The following is a 24,572-nucleotide window of genomic DNA, read 5'->3' on the forward strand; positions in this document are numbered from 1 at the left end:
AAAACACAACAAAACATAGCATAGCTTAACAAAACAAAACCTAGCATAGCAAAAAAAACATATAATAGCAAAACAAAGCATAGCATAATAAAACACAACAAAACATAGCATAGCATAACAAAACATAACATAGCATAACAAAACATAGCATAGCAAAGCATAGCATAACAAAACATCATAGCATAACAAAACACAGCATAGCATAGCATAACAAATCAAAGCATAGGATAGCAAAACATAGCATAGCATAACAAAACAAAACATAGGATAGAATAGCAAAACAAAACATAGCATAGCATCCAGCATCACTCAGCACCACCACAGTATCACTCAAGGGCACCACAACATCACTATGCGCTACCACAGCATCACTGAACGCCACAGCATTACTCGTTCGCCACCACAACATCACTCAGCGCTACCACAGCATCAATCTGTGCAACCATTTAACAACAACTGGTTCAAATGTTCTCTCAATGTTTCAAGCTTTATTACAAATGTCACAAAAAGATGTTAATATTTCACTTATGTTCTTGGATTTTCGTCACAATAAAATACACTGAACATAATCTTCACAAAAGTTATTTACAAAAGTTTAAGCTAGTGCCATTATAAATTACAACAACTTTTATTTAAGTATTAATTATTTAAAAAAATGTAAAGCCATTGTTAATTCTAATATCAATACATGTACGTCACGTAAATACAACACATATTGCATTACAAATGCTATAGGTGTCACATTTGCGAAAGTTCTAACTATTGGCATTGTAAATGACAAAGCTATTAATTTCGCTATTTTCAAAACCAACACATTAATAAAAAATTTGCCATTTACAATACCAATAGCTCAAACGTTCCTAATGCGAGACCTATTGCATTGTAAATGCTTGTTTAGGTCTCGTCTAAGTCCTTGCGTTAGCGATACTCGGCGAGATATTTAGTGGGGCTTTCAAAAGTGCACCCAAAGTCTGCAGGCGGATCGGGTACAGTGCATGTGTGCCGGGCGCGCGCACTGTTTCTCCACCTGCAGCCTTTGGGGGCAATTTCACGGCCGCTTTGATGTTCTCAGTGAGCTGCATGGCCACTGAGAACATCAAAGTGGCCGCGAAAAAGCTCACCATTTGCCACCCCCTCCCTTATCACACTTCCTGCTTGTTAACTCGGGATATGGATGGGGCTCAGCCTCGCGGGGCAGGCCGGGCTCCATCCGTCGGACTGACCACATAAGCCTGTGTATTGCAGTTGGAAGCCTTGCACACATTTCCGAGCCATGACCACAGCCGTTAACGTTATAAAAACCCTCGAACCCCCTCCCCTTCCTCAACCTTGCTTTCCTGCAATCTAAACGTGGTCAAAAGGTGAAAAATAACAGTAGTGAAATAAATTATATTTTCAATGCGTTTCTTAAGCAAACTCAGACATGAGTCTCTGAATATTCATCCTATCTTCTCCACTCCCCCCCTCCAAAGTAGTTTACCTATAGCTCCTCCCCCGCCTTTTCTCCGCATCTTTCCGCTGACCTCTGGCTTTAGTTTCTGTGAATTCCCTTTCTGTTGTTTTTGCTTTTCACCTTTTATTTTCCTCCTCATGCTCCCTGTTCAAGCAAAGTCTGATACACATGTATAATGTACATACATATATGTGTATTACTAATCATGAAGTTACACCCTCCCAAAAAAATAATACATTATAATACAGCATGTCCACTTTTGTAGTCAACAGCTTTTTGATCTCTTAAAACAACAGGATAATCATCAGAGCTCAATTGTAACAAGAGCCGGAGTGGAATCTTCTGAGCATTGCTTTATGTAGGACATTGTATTATCAGGATATGCCAAATTGTTCGTAGACCCTCTGGACAATTGTAGGTGGGATACTAGACATCATAAACATTAAACCAGGGATTGTCCCACATGCTCATATAATATGGGGTGATTCAGAAAAGGGGGTGGTGATGAACAGAGTGCCTGAATTAAGCAGACCACTCTTACCCAGTCCAAAGATCAGGGCTTGATCCATCACCGTTTTTTAGCTCACTGCACCATCCCAGCTCAGAACTTGGCTATATGCAAATTAGTCTGTTCCTGTCCCAGTGCATGATGGGAACAGGGCAAACCAAACTACCAAGCCAATTCTTATACTGGGAAGGAAACAAGCTTCCGGGGACCGGTTTCTGCCATTTCAGGCGTCGTCGGCCCGGCTTGCTTGAATCCTGATGGTGCAATGAGCAAGGGACTCACATCTGAGTATACCCTTCCACGCTTATGGTGGACAAAATGATTCAGAAAAGGGGGTGGTGATGAACAGAGTGCCTGAATTAAGCAGACCACTCTTACCCAGTCCAAAGATCAGGGCTTGATCCATCACCGTTTTTTAGCTCACTGCACCATCCCAGCTCAGAACTTGGCTATATGCAAATTAGTCTGTTCCTGTCCCAGTGCATGATGGGAACAGGGCAAACCAAACTACCAAGCCAATTCTTATACTGGGAAGGAAACAAGCTTCCGGGGACCGGTTTCTGCCATTTCAGGCGTCGTCGGCCCGGCTTGCTTGAATCCTGATGGTGCAATGAGCAAGGGACTCACATCTGAGTATACCCTTCCACGCTTATGGTGGACAAAATGATTCAGAAAAGGGGGTGGTGATGAACAGAGTGCCTGAATTAAGCAGACCACTCTTACCCAGTCCAAAGATCAGGGCTTGATCCATCACCGTTTTTTAGCTCACTGCACCATCCCAGCTCAGAACTTGGCTATATGCAAATTAGTCTGTTCCTGTCCCAGTGCATGATGGGAACAGGGCAAACCAAACTACCAAGCCAATTCTTATACTGGGAAGGAAACAAGCTTCCGGGGACCGGTTTCTGCCATTTCAGGCGTCGTCGGCCCGGCTTGCTTGAATCCTGATGGTGCAATGAGCAAGGGACTCACATCTGAGTATACCCTTCCACGCTTATGGTGGACAAAATGATTCAGAAAAGGGGGTGGTGATGAACAGAGTGCCTGAATTAAGCAGACCACTCTTACCCAGTCCAAAGATCAGGGCTTGATCCATCACCGTTTTTTAGCTCACTGCACCATCCCAGCTCAGAACTTGGCTATATGCAAATTAGTCTGTTCCTGTCCCAGTGCATGATGGGAACAGGGCAAACCAAACTACCAAGCCAATTCTTATACTGGGAAGGAAACAAGCTTCCGGGGACCGGTTTCTGCCATTTCAGGCGTCGTCGGCCCGGCTTGCTTGAATCCTGATGGTGCAATGAGCAAGGGACTCACATCTGAGTATACCCTTCCACGCTTATGGTGGACAAAATGATTCAGAAAAGGGGGTGGTGATGAACAGAGTGCCTGAATTAAGCAGACCACTCTTACCCAGTCCAAAGATCAGGGCTTGATCCATCACCGTTTTTTAGCTCACTGCACCATCCCAGCTCAGAACTTGGCTATATGCAAATTAGTCTGTTCCTGTCCCAGTGCATGATGGGAACAGGGCAAACCAAACTACCAAGCCAATTCTTATACTGGGAAGGAAACAAGCTTCCGGGGACCGGTTTCTGCCATTTCAGGCGTCGTCGGCCCGGCTTGCTTGAATCCTGATGGTGCAATGAGCAAGGGACTCACATCTGAGTATACCCTTCCACGCTTATGGTGGACAAAATTATTCAGAAAAGGGGGTGGTGATGAACAGAGTGCCTGAATTAAGCAGACCACTCTTACCCAGTCCAAAGATCAGGGCTTGATCCATCACCGTTTTTTAGCTCACTGCACCATCCCAGCTCAGAACTTGGCTATATGCAAATGTCTGTTCCTGTCCCAGTGCATGATGGGAACAGGGCAAACCAAACTACCAAGCCAATTCTTATACTGGGAAGGAAACAAGCTTCCGGGGACCGGTTTCTGCCATTTCAGGCGTCGTCGGCCCGGCTTGCTTGAATCCTGATGGTGCAATGAGCAAGGGACTCACATCTGAGTATACCCTTCCACGCTTATGGTGGACAAAATGATTCAGAAAAGGGGGTGGTGATGAACAGAGTGCCTGAATTAAGCAGACCACTCTTACCCAGTCCAAAGATCAGGGCTTGATCCATCACCGTTTTTTAGCTCACTGCACCATCCCAGCTAAGAACTTGGCTATATGCAAATTAGTCTGTTCCTGTCCCAGTGCATGATGGGAACAGGGCAAACCAAACTACTTAAGAGGCTGAAATGCCAGAAACCGGTCCCCGGTAGCTTGTCTCCTTTCTGGTGAAGAATTGGCTTGGTAGTTTGGTCTGCCCTGTTCCCATGATGCACTGGGCCAGGGACAGACTAATTTGCATATAGCCAGGTTCTGAGCTGGGATGGGGCAGTGAGATAAATAACGGTGATGGATCAAGCCCTGATCTTTGGACTGGGTAAGAGTGGTCTGCTTAATTCAGACACTCTGTTCATCACCACCCCCTTTTCTGAATCGTTTTTGGCCACTATAGGTGTGGCAGGGTATACTCAGACATGAGTCCCTTTCTCACTGCTCCATCAGGATTCAAGCAAGCCGGGCCGAAGAGGCTGAAATGCCAGAAACCGGTCCCCGGTAGCTTGTCTCCTTTCTGGTGAAGAATTGGCTTGGTAGTTTGGTCTGCCCTGTTCCCATGATGCACTGGGCCAGGGACAGACTAATTTGCATATAGCCAGGTTCTGAGCTGGGATGGGGCAGTGAGATAAATAACGGTGATGGATCAAGCCCTGATCTTTGGACTGGGTAAGAGTGGTCTGCTTAATTCAGACACTCTGTTCATCACCACCCCCTTTTCTGAATCGTTTTTGGCCACTATAGGTGTGGCAGGGTATACTCAGACATGAGTCCCTTTCTCACTGCTCCATCAGGATTCAAGCAAGCCGGGCCGAAGAGGCTGAAATGCCAGAAACCGGTCCCCGGTAGCTTGTCTCCTTTCTGGTGAAGAATTGGCTTGGTAGTTTGGTCTGCCCTGTTCCCATGATGCACTGGGCCAGGGACAGACTAATTTGCATATAGCCAGGTTCTGAGCTGGGATGGGGCAGTGAGATAAATAACGGTGATGGATCAAGCCCTGATCTTTGGACTGGGTAAGAGTGGTCTGCTTAATTCAGACACTCTGTTCATCACCACCCCCTTTTCTGAATCGTTTTTGGCCACTATAGGTGTGGCAGGGTATACTCAGACATGAGTCCCTTTCTCACTGCTCCATCAGGATTCAAGCAAGCCGGGCCGAAGAGGCTGAAATGCCAGAAACCGGTCCCCGGTAGCTTGTCTCCTTTCTGGTGAAGAATTGGCTTGGTAGTTTGGTCTGCCCTGTTCCCATGATGCACTGGGCCAGGGACAGACTAATTTGCATATAGCCAGGTTCTGAGCTGGGATGGGGCAGTGAGATAAATAACGGTGATGGATCAAGCCCTGATCTTTGGACTGGGTAAGAGTGGTCTGCTTAATTCAGACACTCTGTTCATCACCACCCCCTTTTCTGAATCGTTTTTGGCCACTATAGGTGTGGCAGGGTATACTCAGACATGAGTCCCTTTCTCACTGCTCCATCAGGATTCAAGCAAGCCGGGCCGAAGAGGCTGAAATGCCAGAAACCGGTCCCCGGTAGCTTGTCTCCTTTCTGGTGAAGAATTGGCTTGGTAGTTTGGTCTGCCCTGTTCCCATGATGCACTGGGCCAGGGACAGACTAATTTGCATATAGCCAGGTTCTGAGCTGGGATGGGGCAGTGAGATAAATAACGGTGATGGATCAAGCCCTGATCTTTGGACTGGGTAAGAGTGGTCTGCTTAATTCAGACACTCTGTTCATCACCACCCCCCCCTTTTCTGAATCATATAATATGGGGAGCGGGTCTTCAGGGAGCGACTGCACTCAAAGTTTGGGCCCATGCCCTATCGTGAAGATGCCAATGCGTGACCACCTATGATTTCTGTCTACAGGCTGCCAAATCACCGGGCCACGGGACACATTCCCTAACACCACTACGTCCACCACCACCACCACGTCCACCACCACGTCCACCACCACGTCCACCACCACCACACCCACCACCACCACACCCACCACCACCACACCCACCACCACCACACCCACCACCACCACCATGTCCACCAACACCATGTCCACCACATCCACCACCACGTCCACCACCACCACCATGTCCACCACCACAGCCACCACGACATCCACCACGAGGCCACTACCACGTCCACCACCACCGCGTCTACCTCCACCACCACTACATCCACCACCACCAAGTCCACCACCACGTTCACCACCTTCACATCCACCCCCACGTTCACCACCACCATGTCCACCTTCACGTTCACCACCACCATGTCCACCTTCACGTCCACCACCACCACGTCCACCACCACACCCACCTCCACCACCACCACGGTCACCACCACCATGTCCACCTTCATGTCCACCACCACCACTCCCACCACCACTCCCACCACCACTCCCACCACCACCACGTCCACCACCACCACACCCACCACCACCACTCCCACCACCACCACGTCCACCACCACCACCACGTCCACCACCACCACAACCACCACCACCACAACCACCACCACCATGTCCACCACCACCATGTCCCCCACCACCACGTACTCCACCACCACCAAGTCCACCACCACTACATCTACCACCACTACGTCCACCACCATGTCCACCACCACCACGTCCACCACCACCACGTCCACTACCACCACGTCCACTACCACCACGTCCACTACCACCACGTCCACCACCACCACGTCCACCACCACCACGTCCACCACCACCACGTCCACCACCACCACGTCCACCACCACCACGTCCACCACCACCACGTCCACCACCACCACGTCCACCACCACCACGTCCACCACGTCCACCACCACAACGTCCACCACCACCATGTCCACCACCAACACCACCACATACAACACCACCACATCCACCACCAACACCACCACGTCCACCACCACCACGTCCACCACCACGTCCACCATCACACCCAACACGTCCACCACCACACCCACCTCCACCACCACCACCACATCCACCACCACCATGTCCATCACCACCACCTTGTCCATCACCACCACCTTGTCCGTCACCACCACCTTGTCCACCACCACCATGTCCACCACCACGTCCACCACGAGGCCACTACCATGTTCACCACCACCACATCTACCTCCACCACCACCACATCCACTACTACCACCACGTCTACCACCAAGTCCACCACCAAGTCCACCACTACATCCACCACCACCAAGTCCACCACTACATCCACCACCACCAAGTCCACCACTACCATGTCCACCACCACCACGTCCACCACCATGTCCACCACCACCACCATGTCCACCACCACCATGTCCACCACCACGTCCAACACCACAATGTCCACCACGTCTACCACCACCACCACAACATCCACGTCCACCACCACACCCACCACCACCACGTCCACCACCACCACGTCCACCACCACTACATCCACCACCACGTCCACCACCACCACGTCCACCACCACCACGTCCACCACCACCACCACCACGTCCACCACCACCACCACGTCCACCACCACCACCACGTCCACCACCACCACCACGTCCATCACCACCACGTCCATCACCACCACGTCCATCACCACCACGTCCATCACCACCACGTCCATCACCACCACGTCCATCACCACCACGTCCATCACCACCACGTCCATCACCACCACGTCCATCACCACCACGTCCACCACGTCCACCACCACCACAACACCCAGCACCACCAAGTCCACCACCACATCCACCAACACTACGTCCACTCAATCAATGCATTTATAGAGCGCGCTACTCACCCGTGAGGGTCTCAAGGCGCTGAAGGGGGGGTGCTGCTACTGCTCGAACAGGCAGGTTTGAGGTGGTCCCGGGTCATACGTAGGTGGGCGGGGAGGGAGTTCCAAGTCTTGGCAGCCAGGTAGGAGAACGATCTTCCTCCGGTGGTGGTTCTGCGAACCCGTGGGATGGTGGCGAGGGCGAGGCTGGCGGAGCGGAGCTGGCGGGTCGGAGTGTAGAAGGTGAGGCGGTTGTTGAGGTATTCGGGCCCATGTCGTGCAGCGCTTTGTGTGCGTGGGTGAGGAGCCTGAATGTGATCCTTTTGCTGACGGAGAGCCAGTGCAGGTCTCTCAGGTGGGCAGATATGTGGCTGTGGCGAGGGATGTCGAGGATGAGTCGTGTGGATGCGTATTCTGTATGCACTGAAGTCGTTTCTGAAGTTTGGCAATGGTTCCTGCGTATAGGGCGTTCCCGTAGTCCAGTCGGCTGGGGACGAGGGCCTGGGTGACCGTCTTTCTGGTTTCGGTGGGGATCCACCGGAAGATTTTTCGGAGCATGCGTAGAGTGTTGAAGCATGAGGATGAGATGGCATTGACTTGTTTGGTCATTGAGAGTGAAGAGTCCAAGATGAATCCTAGGTTGCGTGCGTGGTCGGTGGGTGTCGGTGCGGTGCCCAATGCTGTGGGCCACCAGGAGTCGTCCCAGGCGGATGGGATTGTCCGAGGATGAGGACCTCCGTCTTGTCTGAGTTCAGTTTCAGACGACTGAGCTTCATCCATTCCGCGACATCTTTCATTCCTTCCTGGAGGTTGGTTTTGGCGGCGGCTGGGTCCTTGGTGAGGGAGAGTATCAGCTGGGTGTCGTCGGCGTAGGAGATGATGTTGAGGTTGTGTTTGCATGCGATGGTGGCGAGTGGGCTAATGTAGATATTGAAGAGGGTTGGGCTGAGCGAGGAGCCTTGGGGTACGCCGCAGATGATGTCGGTGGTCGCGGAAGGGAGGGAGGCGGACTCTCTGGGTTCTGTTGGAGAGGAACGAGGTGATCCAGTCCAGGGCTTTTCCTTGGATCCCAGTGTCGTGGAGCCGGGTTATAAGGGTGCGGTGGCAGACGGTACCAAAGGCGGATGAGAGGTCTAGGAGGATGAAAGCGGTTGTTTCCACGTTGTCAAGCAGGGTCCTGATGTCGTCGGTGGCTGCGATGAGGGCGGTCTCGGTGCTGTGGTTGGCTCGAAATCCGGACTGGGATGGGTTGAGGGAGTTGTTTGTCTCGAGGAATGTAGTCAGCTGTTTATTGACAGTCTTCTCGATGACTTTTGCCGGGAAGGGAAGGAGAGAGATGGAGCGGAAATTCTTGAAGTCTTTAGGGTCCGCTGTGGGTTTCTTTAGCAGGGCGTTGATCTCTGCGTGCTTCCAGCTCTCTGGGAATGTGGCGGACATGAAGGAGTTGTTTATGACGTTCCGGAGGTGGGGTGCGATGATGGTGTCTGCTTTATTGAAGATGTGGTGAGGGCATGGGTCCGAGGGAGAGCCAGAGTGGATGGTGTTCATGACGTGGGTGATGTCTTAGGTGCTGATGGGGGTCCAGGCGGTGAGGGTGGTGGTGGGGGGCGTTGGTTTGGTGAGTGGCTGCAGAATTTGGGCGCGGAAGCTGGCGTCTATATCGGCGATTTTGCGGTAGAAGAACGTGGCGAGGGAGTTGCAGAGGTCTTGTGACGGTGTGATGTCGTTGTTGCTGGCGCTGGGGTTGGAGAGCTCTTTTAAGATGCTGAAGAGTTCCTTGCTGTTGTGTGTGTTGTTGCCCAGCCGCTCTTTTAACGATGTCCTTTTGGTGGTGCGGATCAGCTGGTGGTGTTTGCGAGTGACGTTCTTGAGAGCTGTCATGTTTTCTGTTGTTCGTTCGTGGTGCCAGGGTTTCTCGAGAGTTCGGCAGGATTTCTTTGATTCTTTGAGGGCGTCGGTGAACCATGTGGTTTTCCTGTTGCCGGTCTTGCCTGGGGGCTTCTTCAGTGGACCAAGGGCGTCGGCGCAGTCGGTGATCCACTGTGCGAGGTTGCGGGCTGCGTCGTTGGTGTCAGAGGTGTCGGTTGGTGGGTTCTGGCTCAGTGATGTGGTTAGCTGGTCTGTGGTGACTTTGCTCCAGCTTCTGCGGGGGATCTGTAACGGGCAGTGGTGGGATGTAGTCTTCTTAAAGGTGAAATGGATGCAGCTGTGGTCGGTCCAATGTAGTACGGTGGAGTGGCTGAAGGAGACGTGGTTGCTGGTGAAGAAGATGGGGTCGAGCTTGTGTCTGGCGTAGTGGGTGGGGGTGTTCACCAGTTGCTTGAGTCTGAGGTTGGCGAGGTTGGCGAGCAGGGTGGTGGTGGTGTTGTCGTTATTGTTCTCCAGGTGGAAATCCAGGTCCCCCAGGAGGATGTATTCCGATGTGGTGAGGACATGCAGGCTGATGAAGTCGGCAATGGTTTCGCTGAAGTGTGTGCGCGGGCCCGGGGGTCTGTAGATGAGGGTTCCTCGGAGGGTGGTCTTGAGGTCGGTGTGGATCTGGAAGTGTAGGTGTTCGGCGGTGGTGAGGGTGTCTTCGATGTTGGTCGTGACGCTGATGGTGTTCCTGTAGATGATGGCGATTCCTCCTCCGGTTTGGTTGATGCGGTCCTTACGGGTGATCTTGTAGCCATCCGGGATGGCTATGGCGATTTCGGGGGCTGAGGAGGTGTTCATCCAGGTTTCCGTGAGGAAGGGATATCCGTTGCTGTTGTATCGAGGAGGTCCCAGAGTTCTACGGCGTGCTTGTGGACGGACCGGGTGTTGAATAGGATGCACTTGAGGTGGTTGTTGTCGTTGCTTGGTCCGGAGGGTGGGGTGCATGTTTGGAGGCAGGTGAATTTGCAGGCTTGGCAGGTGAAGGGTCCGTGGGTGCGCTTCGGGTGGCTCGGTAGCAAGCGGATGGTCGGCCGGTGTTGAGTGCGTGGAGGGTGGCGGTGTCGTATCTCAGTCGGGTTTCCTGGCTTCGGCGGGGGCCAGGGGTCCTCGCGCTGGGCGCGGTCCAGGCGCAGACGGGCACAGACGGGCTTGCCTTTGGCGTGCCTTCCGCACGCCGGCGGCGCGCACGCTGCGAGGCCTCCATATGAGGGGAAGAGGGAGGGAGGAGAAGCTGGGAGGCGGGAGCGGGGCGGCGAATGGGGAACCAGGGGGGCGGGGACGCAGCAGCGGGAGAGAGCGAGGGGGGAGCGGGCGGGTGGCACAGAAGGAAAGGGCACAAAAGGGCACGAAATAAGGCAATAGCAATGGGCACACAGTTACAAAAAGGAAAACAAAAGACTAAAACGAACAGAAATTAAATTGACGCGGGGGACACCCAGTACGAACCGGGGAACAGCGAGTGGCAGCAGCAGTAGCGTCACACAGGAGGGCTGTGCGGTGGCTGAGGGGGTGACCTACCACCATCATGTCCACCACCACCACGTCCTCCACCATTACCACGTACACCACCACCACATCCACCATCACTACGTCCACCACCACCGTGTCCACCACCACTAAGTCCACTACCACCATGTCCACCACCACTACACCCACCTCCACCACCACCCCACCCACCACCACGTCCACCACCACTACCACCACGTCCACCACCACCCCACCCACCACTACGTCCACCACCACTACCACCACATCCACCACGTCCACCACCATGTCCACCACATCCACCACCACGTCCATCACCACCACGTCCATCACCACCACGTCCATCACCACCACGTCCATCACCACCACGTCCACAACCACCATGTCCACCACCACCACCACCACGTCCACCACTTCCACCACCACCACGTCCACCACTTCCACCACGTCCACCAGCACCACGTCCACCACCACCACGTCCACCACCACCACGTCCACCACCACCACACCCACCACCACCACCACATCCACCACCACCACATCCACCACCACCACATCCACCACCACCACATCCACCACGTCCACCACCACCACGTCCACCACCACCACGTCCACCACCACCACGTCCACCACCACCAAGTCCACCACCACCATGTCCACCACCAAGTCGACCACCACCATGTCCACCACCACGTTCACCACCACCACGTCCACCACCACCACGTCCACCACCACCACGTCCACCACCACCACGTCCACCACATCCACCACCACTACTTCCACCACCACTACTTCCACCACCACGTCAACCACCACCACGTCCACCACCACCACCACACCCACCTCCACCACCACACCCACCTCCACCACCACCACGTCCACCACCACCACGTCCACCACTACCATGTCCACCACCACCATGTCCACCACGGCCACCACCGCGTCCACCACAAGGCCACCTCACTCTATCGCCCTCACTCTATCTATCTATCTATCGCCCTCACTCTATCTATCTATCTATCGCCCTCACTCTATCTATCTATCGCCCTCACTCTATCTATCGCCCTCACTCTATCTATCGCCCTCACTCTATCTTTCGCCCTCACTCTATCTTTCGCCCTCACTCTATCTTTCGCCCTCACTCTATCGCCCTCACTCTATCTATCTATCGCCCTCACTCTATCTATCTATCGCCCTCACTCTATCTATCTATCGCCCTCACTCTATCTATCGCCCTCACTCTATCTATCGCCCTCACTCTATCTATCTATCGCCCTCACTCTATCTATCTATCGCCCTCACTCTATCTATCTATCGCCCTCACTCTATCTATCTATCGCCCTCACTCTATCTATCTATCGCCCTCACGCTATCTTTCGCCCTCACGCTATCTTTCGCCCTCACTCTATCTTTCGCCCTCACTCTATCTTTCGCCCTCACTCTATCTTTCGCCCTCACTCTATCTTTCGCCCTCACTCTATCTTTCGCCCTCACTCTATCTTTCGCCCTCACTCTATCTATCGCCCTCACTCTATCTATCGCCCTCACTCTATCTATCGCCCTCCCTCCACCTATCTATCACCCTCCCTCTATCACCCTCCCTCTATCTATCACCCTCCCTCTATATATCACCCTCCCTCTTTCTATCGTCCTCACTCTATCTATCTATCGCACTCACTCTATCTATCTATCGCATCACCACAGCATCACTCAGGGACACCAAAGCATCACTCAGGGACACCACAACATCACTATGCGCTACCACAGCATCACTGAACACCATAGCATCACTCAGCGCCACCACAGCATCAATCTGTGCAACCATTCAACAACAACTGGTTCAAATATGTTTTCTCAACGTTTCAAGCTTTATTACAAATGTCACAAAAAGATGTTCATATTTCACTTCTGTTCTTGGATTTTTGTTACAATAAAATACACTGAACATAATCTTCACAAAAGTTATTTACAAAAGTTTAAGCTATTGCCATTATAAATTACAATAGCTTTATTTAAGTATTAATTGTTAAAAACAAATTAAAAGCCATTGTTATTTGTAATATCAATACATCTAAGTCACGTAAATACAACACATATTGCATTACAAATGCTATAGGTGTCACATTTGCGAAAGTTAAAACTATTGGTATTGTAAATGACAAAGCTATTAATTTCGCTATTTTCAAAACCAACACATAAAAAAAGAAAATTGTCATTTACAATACCAATAGCTCAAACTTTCCTAATGCGAGACCTATTGCATTGCAAATGCTTGTTTTATTTATTATGTGAATTGTCTTTAGTACATGAAATCTAATATTTTGAGAGCATACTTTTGTTTTAAGTTTAGCATTGACTGTTGGCTAGTAGTTATTTATTTGATACAGTAATGTGTTTCTTGGTTGCTCACTCGTCAGGCATAAATTGCTTTTACAGCCAGTCCTTCATTTGCTTGCGCCGAACATTTTCTGGTAGCTAACGTCAAATATTTGTGTCACGCATATTTCATATTGTTCTTCTTGGTTTTCTCTACAGTAACCAATGCGCAGATAACATCTTTTGGCTTCTTTGTCTCAAAGAAAAATGAGTGAAGTTCAGGCCACGGTGGAATTCTCTGCGGAGCTCCACAAGTTCTACAATGTGGATTTGTTTCAACGAGGGTAGGTACTCCTCTGCATTCCAATCTGATTGTTTGTGTGCATTCGCAGTCGCATATCTTGACCTATGAGTTTTTGTCAAGCAATCTCATGAGTGAAAGAGATTGTGTACGGTGGAAAATGGACTTTCTTTTAGCTAAAACTTGATCCAACATAATGTATAATATATACTTTCTAACAACAAACATTTTTATTTAGTCATGTTACATTCACTCTGTGTAGTATACGTTTGATAATCTAGAGAAATGATTGGATGCAATATTGAGTTGACTGTTTACCCAAATATTGTTAATTAATTGCTTCTGGAAATCTCTATCTAGTAATTGTATTTTCTGAAAATCGTCCTCCCTTCCCCTTGCGATCATGTTAACTCTTTCTAGTGTTGCTAACGTTGCACATTCTTTTATCCAGTGGTAAAATCTTAGCTTCTCTGTCGATTTCTAGTTTCTTAAAATGTTACCTTCCACTGGAAAGGTGCTTTTCGATAACACTGTAAGTAACAGTGCAGTTTCAATTCTACAACACTTAAAATGATAGCCTGGTGCTTTTAGTTAGGTGTTCTGGAACTCATCATTCCTAATTATTTCACTTGTGGACAGTCTACCAGCATAGCACGTCCCGCAATTCTCTGATCTCGATAGCTCCAGTTTCCAAATTCTTTCTGGATTCCAATGTACATTAAGATATATTTGTTTGTTTTTTAGCTGACCTATGCAACAAATTGGTACTTGTTTTGGGTATGTCAGATAAGTACTCTTGCCCACTGGGTTGCAAACATATTTGTTACCAGGTCCATATTCCTCTCAGTTGTGTTTTGTCATAGAGTTTTAAGTTGTCTGAGTCGTTTATCCATTTGAGAATTCAGCTTTGTTGGTTGGGTTTCATGAAAGTGTTTTGTGGATTCCCCTGTAGGGGACTGAGAAATTAGCCAAAATATAGAAACATTTTGTTTTGGGGGGAGAAAACGGGGAAAAAAGGGCTGCTGAAGGAAGTGCCTGTTTTTTTCCTGTCAATGGAATCAACGAAAGGTTTGCGGTGCTGAAGTCACCATCTTCCCACCTTTCTTGATTCAGAAAACCAATTTTTTAAAAACTGTTTTGGCATTTACTGGGAAATAGCCAATTTTTCCAATTTGTTTGTTCATTTATCCTCCTTCCAGTTTGTGTTGGAACAGGTGTGAAAGCTATATATTTTTGAAAACGAGACAAAATTCTGAATTCAGCAAGGGGTCATCATTTGTGTAGATCATCAAAGTTTTCCCAAAGAAACTAAGGGCCACATGCATCAAATAAAAAAACAGTTGCAAACGAGCAGATTCTCAGAATCTGCCCCTTTGCGACCTGTATTTTTGCATTTGGGATGCATCATCCCAAATGCAAAAATAGTAATTTAAGTAATCGCTAAAATAGCGATTATTTAAATTGCGATTGCAATTAGGGAATCGCAAATTGCGATTACCAAAATGCAATGCATGATGCACCCGCAAATAGCGATTATGCTATTAGGGGTCGCAAATTACCATCAATTTGAACTTGATTGTAATTTGCAAAAACTTTAAAAAAAGGCCACTAAATTGCATTTTTCAAAGTTCCATGTTACACACACACACATGCCCTTGAAGCATGTGTGTGCGCAACATCTGCACACATGCATATTTCAGGGGTGCAACAGGGTGTCCTTTTGGTACCCTTGAAATTGCATGCGCAATTTGCGAGTACCTATTGGGTACTCGTAAATTGCGCATGCAATTCTCATTCATTCCTATGGGCCTGTAGGCCTATAGGAATGAATAGGAAGCCATTCCTTAATTGCGACTCACAATTTGTGAGTCTCACTTAAGGAATGTTTAGAAATCGCTCTTTTTTTAGCGATTCCTACATGCATAATCTTTGGCGATTCCTTAATAATCGCAATTAAGGAATCGCAAAAGCCTACCTTGATGCATGTGCCCCTAAGTGTTTCAACAAAAAAATATTGAAAACTGGTAGGGAAAAACAGTCATTCGTGACAACGTTTTCATTTGTAACTTCACATCACAATAGCCTTTTGACAAAAGTAATATACCATTACATCTGCTAGACTCATCTGGTTGCAGAGATATGTAGGGTTTGTACGTTTTCCAAGAACTCAAGGTGCCCAGAGCCAAAAAATGAGCTGCACCTTGCAATGGGTTTTCATTATGTTGCGGGTATAGAACATTTCAAACGGTAAAATATAAATTTTGAAAAATAGGTATCAAGGAAACCTTTGTATTTCCGAAATGGGCAGAAGATATGAAGTTTAGAAGCAGTGGATATTTGCACATCTCTTAGTTTGTGGGTACCCATAGTAGCATGTGAAATTAAAGGGCTTTTCGCAAATTATCTTCTTTTTTACACACTGTCGTACATTTAGAAGGCACAAATGCAGTGAAATACAATTGGTAAAAACACTTGGTCTACAATTCTGTGTTCCCCTAAGTCTCCCAATAAAAACAGTACCACACTTGTGTAATTAGGCCTAGTTCCGCGATAAGAAAGGGATCAAAACGCAACTTGGACAAATCAAATTTTTCCACTGAAGTCTGACACATTTTTTTTTACAATGTTGTTCCCTAGCTCAGGGAAACCTAGCAAACCTGTACATTTTGAAAACGAGATATCTAGGAGAATCCAGGATGGGGTGACTTCGGTGGCTCTAACCAGGTTGTGTTACCCAGAATTATCTGCTGACCTCAAACTTTGACTAAAAAAACACATTTTTCTCACATTTCTGTGATGGAAAGTTTTGGAAACTGTGGGGAGTCACTAACTTCCTTCCATCCAGCATTCCCCCAAGTCTTTTTATAAAAAATGTTACCGCACTTTTGTTGGAAGGCCTAGTGCCCGCAACACATCAGATAAAACCCAGGTCAATGAGGGTACTTTTCCAAGGTCTCGCACTGATGTTAGTTTTATTCGTTCCTGTCGCGGGCACTAGGCCCAGCCACACAAGAGGGACAGCATTTTTATTGGGACAAGTAGGAAAACACTGGGTGGCAGGAATTGTGTATATTCCTTCTGATTCTGGAAGAATATGGCACAGAAATGCAAGGAAAATGTGTGATTTTAGGCCATTTGTTAGGTTTGCAGGGCATTGTGGGTAAGAAAACGTTATGGGATCCACTTGAGGCACACCATCCTATACTGCCCTGGGTGTCTAGTTTTCAGAAATGCCTGGGCTTGATAGGTTTTCCTGGGTGGCTGCCGAACCGAGGCCTGAAAACTGCAGCTACCCCGCTTGTTGATGTTGACACGTTGCATCTTGGACCCCGCACTTTAGCAGGCACTCAACCAACCTAAACAGGTGAGGTACCATTTTGATCAGAAGACTTGGGGGAATGCTGGGTAGAAGGAAGTTTGTGGCTCCCAGCAGATTTGAGTACCTTGAGGAATCCACACAAGCAAGCCTGGTGTCCAGTTTATGAAAATATTTAGAGTTTGTAGATTTTCCCTAGAGATAATGTACACCCTGGCAGAGGACAGAAGAGACAAATATTACTGCACAACCATCTGTTCCTCATTAATACACACACACATACTTGTTGGATTTGGCACTAGAATGTATTAAGTAGCCCACCTCGCTACAGTTGATAGTGAGTGTCGCTTATCTACGAATACGTAAAAAATCTCAGTATTTACATTTAGCTACATATTCCACTACTAAGACTTTTGTAGGGTATGTGTTGTCTCTGCATACATCTCCATTACAAATTGTGATCTGATCAAGTATTTGTGCAGTCAACTTTAAAGCTGGCTCAGCTCTTGATTTAATAGTTTAAGAATTATTTCTCATCAATCGACATTTCAGTAAAGGTAGTTGAGTCGTCATAAATGTAATCAAATTAAGGCACTAATCACAAATTGTTTAACCTCCGTAGCTTTCAGTCGCAGTGTCTGATACAGTTACTTTTATTTCTGGTACTCTAGTAGCTGATTTAACTCGTCTATAGTAAAATGTGGCCCCAAGTTTTAAATTAAGAGAGGAACTGCAGTTTTGTTTAAATGAATAGCCTGTAAAATAAAATCACATACCTGGAATCCAGTCACTACTGTAAAATGCAATCATTTAAATATGTTACAAATGTGTGGAATGTTCAGAACATTAATCAAAATTACCTAGCAGCCTATTCAATCGACATTGTGCCAAGTTAATAGAAAACCATGTTAACTTTTCTGTTTTAGTTTTTAAACATGTTATTGAGTAAAGAGACAACCGCGTAATGAAAACATATTGTAAACACATCAAAAACGTGTCTCATAAAGGACAAAAGCTAGAAAGAAGCACTTATTGGATATGCTTGGAAGGTATGCTGTATCAACCGGAAATAAACTGTGCTGTCGAGTACTGCATAAGGAGACCTTCCAAAGCGCTGGTTAAAATCAATACATTTATGTGTTGGTGCCTCGATTTTTTTAGGAATGTGGTTTGATTTTATGTTAAAGTTTTGTATTTTGAAGCGTTCTAAGCCATCTGTATACTGTTTGCAATTTTTAAAAGCTGAAATATATTGATAATGCAATTCTGCAAAAGGACAAAGTAACATTTTCCAGTAACAATTGAATATTCTAGCTCAATTTAACACCCATTCTCACTCAGATATGTTGAATTTGCCTAGCTACTTGGCTGTGACCTTTACTGTTTTTGGTAAGAGCTATTATGATTATCGCATAAAGCACCCGTTAGAGGAATCAGTCTTCACAATGCCCTTACTATTTTGTTTTTCTATAGCTTTTATCAGATTCGTGCGTCCATGAAAATCCCTCCACGAATTCCACATAAAATAGAAGCTAGCTTATTGCACCCAACAGGTAAGCTTTAAAGAAGCAATTGTTTTTTTTAAAGATTGGTTTATAGTCGACTCTGAAAAAACAAGATTGTACATTTGAAAAAAAAATGAAACACTAGCAAAAGAAAGTTGTTAAGAAAGCAAAGATTGCTTTGGCATGATAATCGTGCACACCATACTAGAAGCAGCGCCTACTCATGTGATGGAGGTAACAACCTCAGGAACTTTGTTGGCTAAGAAATTCCTTTTAAAGCATAAAACATTTTGGTTTCTTCTGCTAGCTTTCATGTGTCTAGTAGGTAAGATTCTCCTATTTCTGCCTCTAAAGTTTCACTTTAATTGGTTGACTTTTGTGTGTTGTTTACTGTCCCTACCTAGGTTTTCAGGTAGGATCCGTTTTAGACTGCAGATGGATACGTCTACCAGCAGATTCCTCACTGCTTGAATCCACTCTGGACCCAGAAACTGGACCCAGAAACTTGAAATAGCTCTCCTCAGCTGAAAGGTAGTTCTTCTGTTCCGGGATCCACCCTGGATGTGACACAATGGAGCTGTATAAGGTGCCACCATGGCGCACTGACGTCCGTTCCTTTTTTATGAACACTTCATAGATGCGGAGTTGCTCTCCTGTGAACATTTAAAAAAAAAAAGAAAAAAATCTGAATTTCAATGTCATCATCACCCCAATAGACAGATGTCTATCTTGGGTATGCACAATGTCTGTTGCTAGTGCTTGTGACCAAAGCCACGAGTCCTGGTCATGTGTAAAATGCGGCGGCTTGCATACAAAGCCTTTGAGAAGTGTGAGGCCAGGCTCCTCATAGGGTGGACTCGAGCCGAACGTTGAAAGATGAATGTCATTGTCATTCAAGATCCCAACCTGACTCCAGTTTCTGTTCTTACTCTTTATCAGTTAGTTAGTCCTGGGAATTGGCCTTCCCCAAAGGGAAAGAAAAGCCAGAGAAGAATCATAAGAAAAAGCACTAGAGGTTCTCCGGCTTCTCGCCATCACTCCCATTCCAGAGGTAGATTATCTTTTCGGCTGCTCATTTCCTGGATGTCATCTTCAGAGCCCGATATGATGAAGATTCCATTGCCACTGGTTCTGTCTCATAGCCAGACCTTCCGGCTCCATTTCCAGAGCTTCCGGCCTGCACGCTTGTTGTATGGCGTTTTAGATTCCAAATGAAATTCCCGTTTCATGCCCTTATATAAGTACAATTCGCGTTACCCTTATAAAGGCATAGAAATCAAGCCCTTATTCAGGCATAAACTATGCAGTCCAAATACAGGCATGGCTACTTCCATCCGTTCATCTACGTCACAACGATTTCTTGGAAAACCAGACTCTTAAGCCGTTTGCTTGAATATTAATTTCTCTAAGAACTCAGTTATGTTACAATGAACATCTATTCCTTAGGGGTTCATTCATGACGTTCATATGCCCGACTTTACGTCAAACATGGCATTCCTAAACACCTTCAAGGTATATATATACCTTCACTTCCTATGGCAAAGCATGGTGTGGTTAGGTGCAGTTCGACTACCTACTTGCCCGACGCAGCTCGCTACAGTAAGTGCCGAAGGAAACCGACTCTCCAGCTGATGCACTGACAAGAAGCTGTCCTCCTCTGCTGAGATTCCAGCTCCAGTGTTTCTGACTCCCCTTGCGGGGTGTTGGGAAATCGAGTCTGAGACAGAGGTAACAAACCTCCTTCATTCTAAGGTATGGAGCTGATTAGAACCTAGAGAAACCTTTGTCAAATTCTTGGCAAAACTAAACCTATGCTAAACAACCATACTTTTTTTTTTTTTTTTTTGATTTAAAAAAAACTTTATTCGCTTTCCATACATGCACACAGCTTTTGCCTACAACCCTGGGGCCGGCAGCAATCTAGTAGCACGTCAATACCATTGTCCTGTACCAATGTTCCATAAATTATGCCAATAGTGTTACCAGCGACACCCGTACCAGGTGCCTGGGATGCAAAACCAGGACAACAGTCCGCTGCACTGATGCCAATGTCCCAAATCATCTCCCTCCATCACTGCAGGAGGGCAGCTTCCGCTCTCTCTAGCGTTGCATCGGTAGACTCTGCCATTGCACGCTCTAAGCTACGTGGTCATTGTCAAACTCCCCTATCCCAACTATCCCACAACATCCCTACCCTCCCCCCCCAAACTGCCGATGTGCCTCTTCCCGTGTGCTACTGCCTTCCTTGGGTTATTGTCACTCGCCTCAGCCATGTCCTCTCGCGCTCACTGCACCCCACCATTCAGTCATTCACTCTATGCTTGACCTAAAGGATCCCTCATGCATGTATCTATGTGACCTAGATCTCCGTTGTCCACAGTCCCCCGGCGTCCCACCCTCTCGTGCCTCCATGGGACCCTAGATAGCCTAGTTCCCGATGTCTCCCCCCCTCTCCTGCCGCTCCTCCGTCTCCTCCGGATCCTCCTCCGTGGCGTTCCTAATCGAGACATATGTCAGGTACTGGTCCCAGAAGTTCCGTGGCCTGCTCATAGGCGGTAGTAATTCACTATACAGTTGGGATTGCGTACAACTGTACAACAGAGCCCTTTCCCACCCTTTTTTAGTCGGAAGCGGGCCGCGCATCCAATTCATTGCGATCGCTCTACGAGCCAGAAGTAACCCTATGCCAGCCAGGCGACGTGTAGCCGGGGGCAAAGCTCTGGTATGCCCCAGCAGGGCTAATGCCGGGTCCACCGGGAGCTCCATCTCCAGAATCCGCCCCAACTCAAAGAAGACTTCTTCCCAGAAGGCGTTGATCCCGGGACAATTCCAGGCCAAGTGCACGAAATCAGCCACTGACGCACTGCAGCGCTCACATTCCGGCGTCTGCCGCAGCCCATACCTGTGCAGTCGTTCCGGGGTGTAATACACTCTCTGTAAGAATTTAAACTGAACGAGCCTATGTCTTGCATTCAGCGACACCCGTTTCGTATTCTGACAGCAATATTGCCACATTTCGTCGCTGATATCTACCTGTAAATCTCGCTGCCACGCCTGGCGGGCCTTCGAGGGTTCCCTCTTTCGGCGACACTTGCCCAATCTTGTATAGACGCGTTATTAGCTTGCCACTCGACTGTGTTTTTATGACGTAAGTTAGTTCCGGTAATTCCGTGGGTTCCTCCAGAGCTGGCCCCAACAGCGCCTGCAGCGCCGCCCGGACTCTATGCAGAACGAAACGATGCAGCAGCGTCGTAGCGATCTGGGGCATATCCACCTGTTCCCAGGTGACCACCTTCCCGTCCCTGAACATGTCCCCCAACTTGAATATGCCTAGCTGATTGAGGGCGCGCGTGACTCCCTTTTCTCTTAGCGGTGGAAGCCACAAGGCCCATTCAATCGGGACCAGGGGCGAATACAGTAGTGTACAGTCATGGCTTCTCATCAAAGAGTGCCATGCATGATTCGTACTCGCAATAGAGTCCAAGGTGCCAACCCGTCGCACGGCTGGTTCGAACACCGTAGACGCTGGATGGAGGGGTTTTGTGAAGAGCGTTTCTAGAAGAACATGTGGAACATTACCATCCCCATGTATCCAAGTATGCAGGTGCATCGCTTGCGCAACCCTGTAGTACTGTTCCACATCCGGGGCCCCCAGGCCGCCTTGGTCATATGGGAGGGTCAGGATTTGCCACTTAACCCTCGGTTGCTTACCTCCCCATGCCAGTCTAGTGAGGGTCTGGATCAGCGTTTTAAAGAACGCCTTTGATAGCACCACCGGGAGGTTGCAAAAGAGAAACAGGAACCTCGGAAGCACCAGCATTTTCATGAGCGCAATACGACCCGCTAGGGACAGGGGCAGTCTACACCATCTGTCCACATCGTCAACCAGTTTCATGTAAGCCACTCCATAATTTTCCCTGATCAACACCTCCGGATCCGGGTGTAGTTTTATTCCTAAATACCTGACCGGTTCCTCCGACCACTGCAGCGGGTAGTCCATGACAAATTCCTTTGTCACCGGCGTCAGCGGGAACGCCACCGATTTCGACCAGTTTACCTTGAGACCAGATAGGGCTCCAAATTGCACTACCTCCCTTAGTACCGGCGCGAGATTAAGCTCCGGGTCTCGAACATACAGAAGCGTGTCGTCGGCGTATGTGGATATGCATATCCTGTATGTGGGAAAATTAATTCCTTCGTGACTGTGGTACTCCCGGAGCGCACACGCTAGAGGCTCCGCTACTAGGGCGTATAACAATGGGGAGAGCGGGCAGCCCTGTCGAGTGCCCCTGCCAATCCCAAACGCCTCTGTGACCGCGTCCCCAATACGTAATCTGGCCTTCGGCTTGTAGTACAGGGCGCCTATCATTTGTAAAAAGGGCTCACCTAGACCCAGCTTCCTAAGTACCCTGGACATGAAAGGCCACTCGACAGAATCGAAGGCCTTTTCCATATCCAGGAATATTGCCAATGCCTTGTTCTCCGGCTTCACATGCTGCATCGTCCCCAGGACGGTACGAATATTGTACGTGAGGTTCCTAGATGGGATAAAACCCGCCTGCTCCGGGGCCACCAGTGCAGGGGCTAGAAGAGCGAGACGTGTAGCCAACACTTTCGCATACAACTTAGCGTCCACATTTATCAAGGAGAGGGGTCTGTACGAACCGCAGTCCGTGGTAGGTTTCCCCGGTTTAAGTATCGTCACAATGAGTGCCTCCCGCATCGTCGGGGGCATGGATCCTTCTACACATACGTCATCAAATAATTCTGAGAGGTAGGGGACCAATAGTTCTTTAAACGATTTGTAAAAGCCGACAGTAAGTCCGTCAGCGCCGGGTGCGCTACCCACCCTCATACTATCTAATGCCTCTACTATTTCCTCCCTCTGGATGGGCATCATAAGGAATTCTCTTTGCGACTCCGACAGGTGTGGCATCTGGATATAACTTAAGTAGTCATCTATTGCCCCGTCGACTTTGATTCATATAAAGCGGAGTAGTACCGCCTGAATTCCCCCACAATCTGCTCCTCATCCGTGAGGGTCTCCCCCGCGCTAGAGACCAACTCACCAACCAGCAGCGGTCGCCGCTCATGTTTGATCATCTTAGCTAGTAGCGAACCGGGCCTCTCTCCCTCGCCATACACTCGGGCCGTGGCATATTTGCCCATGTGTTGTACCTCTCTATCTGCCTCCGTGTGATATTCCTTCAACAGCTGTTTAATCTGTTCTAGTGCGTCTCCCTCTGGCTCCGTCTGTTGTCTCCCTTCAAGTTCCTTTAGCTGACCCTCTAAATGTGTTAGCCGCTGCCTAATAGACTTCAGCACACTGGAGTGTTTGGCCATTGCTATCCCGCGTATGTAGACCTTAAAGGTTTCCCACAGTGTCTGAAAACTGTCCACCGAGCCCGTATTCGTCTCAAAAAAGTTTTCAATTTCTTCCGCAAGCTCCCCTCGGAACACCTCATCCAGTAAAGAGTACGGGGGGAAGCGCCACGTAAAAGGGGGGATCCCGCGCACCGGCGTCTCCAGGAGCAGGGGAGAGTGATCAGACAGTGTGCGTGGTAGTATGATACAGTCCCTAATGTTATTGGATAGCTGCTGTGAGACAAGCCAGTAATCTATCCTAGTGTGTAGGGCATGATATGCGGAATAGTGTGTGTACCCCCCTCTGGAGTGATGTCTACTGCGCCACACATCCAAGAGATCTAGTCGCACCATCTCAGTGCGGAGCACCATGGCAGCCGCCGACGGGCTCCTGCTCGGCCCAGCGGACCTGTCCAGGTCCGGATTTAGGACCAGATTAAAGTCCCCGCCCCAGAGCACATACGCACAGTCATACACTTTGCATCTCCGGGCCAATTCAGTGTAGAACTCAGGTGAATCGTAGTTGGGCCCGT

At 48.5% G+C, this 24,572-nt stretch overlaps 1 protein-coding gene across 2 annotated transcripts in view; it reads left to right on the forward strand.

The window, feature by feature from the left end:
- The window catches only part of FAM135A (family with sequence similarity 135 member A), a 938,545-nt gene that overhangs the window by 223,287 nt on the left and 690,686 nt on the right, over nt 1-24,572 (forward strand). For both annotated transcript variants that reach the window (XM_078648016.1, XM_078648017.1), the window contains exons 3-4: nt 13,773-13,897; nt 18,644-18,723. In XM_078648016.1, coding sequence (XP_078504142.1) covers nt 13,821-13,897; nt 18,644-18,723 — 157 coding nt within the window. In that variant the 5' untranslated portion in view covers nt 13,773-13,820. The remainder of the gene's footprint in view (nt 1-13,772; nt 13,898-18,643; nt 18,724-24,572) is intronic.

Source organism: Lissotriton helveticus, chromosome 6, assembly GCF_964261635.1.
Source record: "Lissotriton helveticus chromosome 6, aLisHel1.1, whole genome shotgun sequence".
Classification (NCBI taxonomy): domain Eukaryota; kingdom Metazoa; phylum Chordata; class Amphibia; order Caudata; family Salamandridae; genus Lissotriton; species Lissotriton helveticus.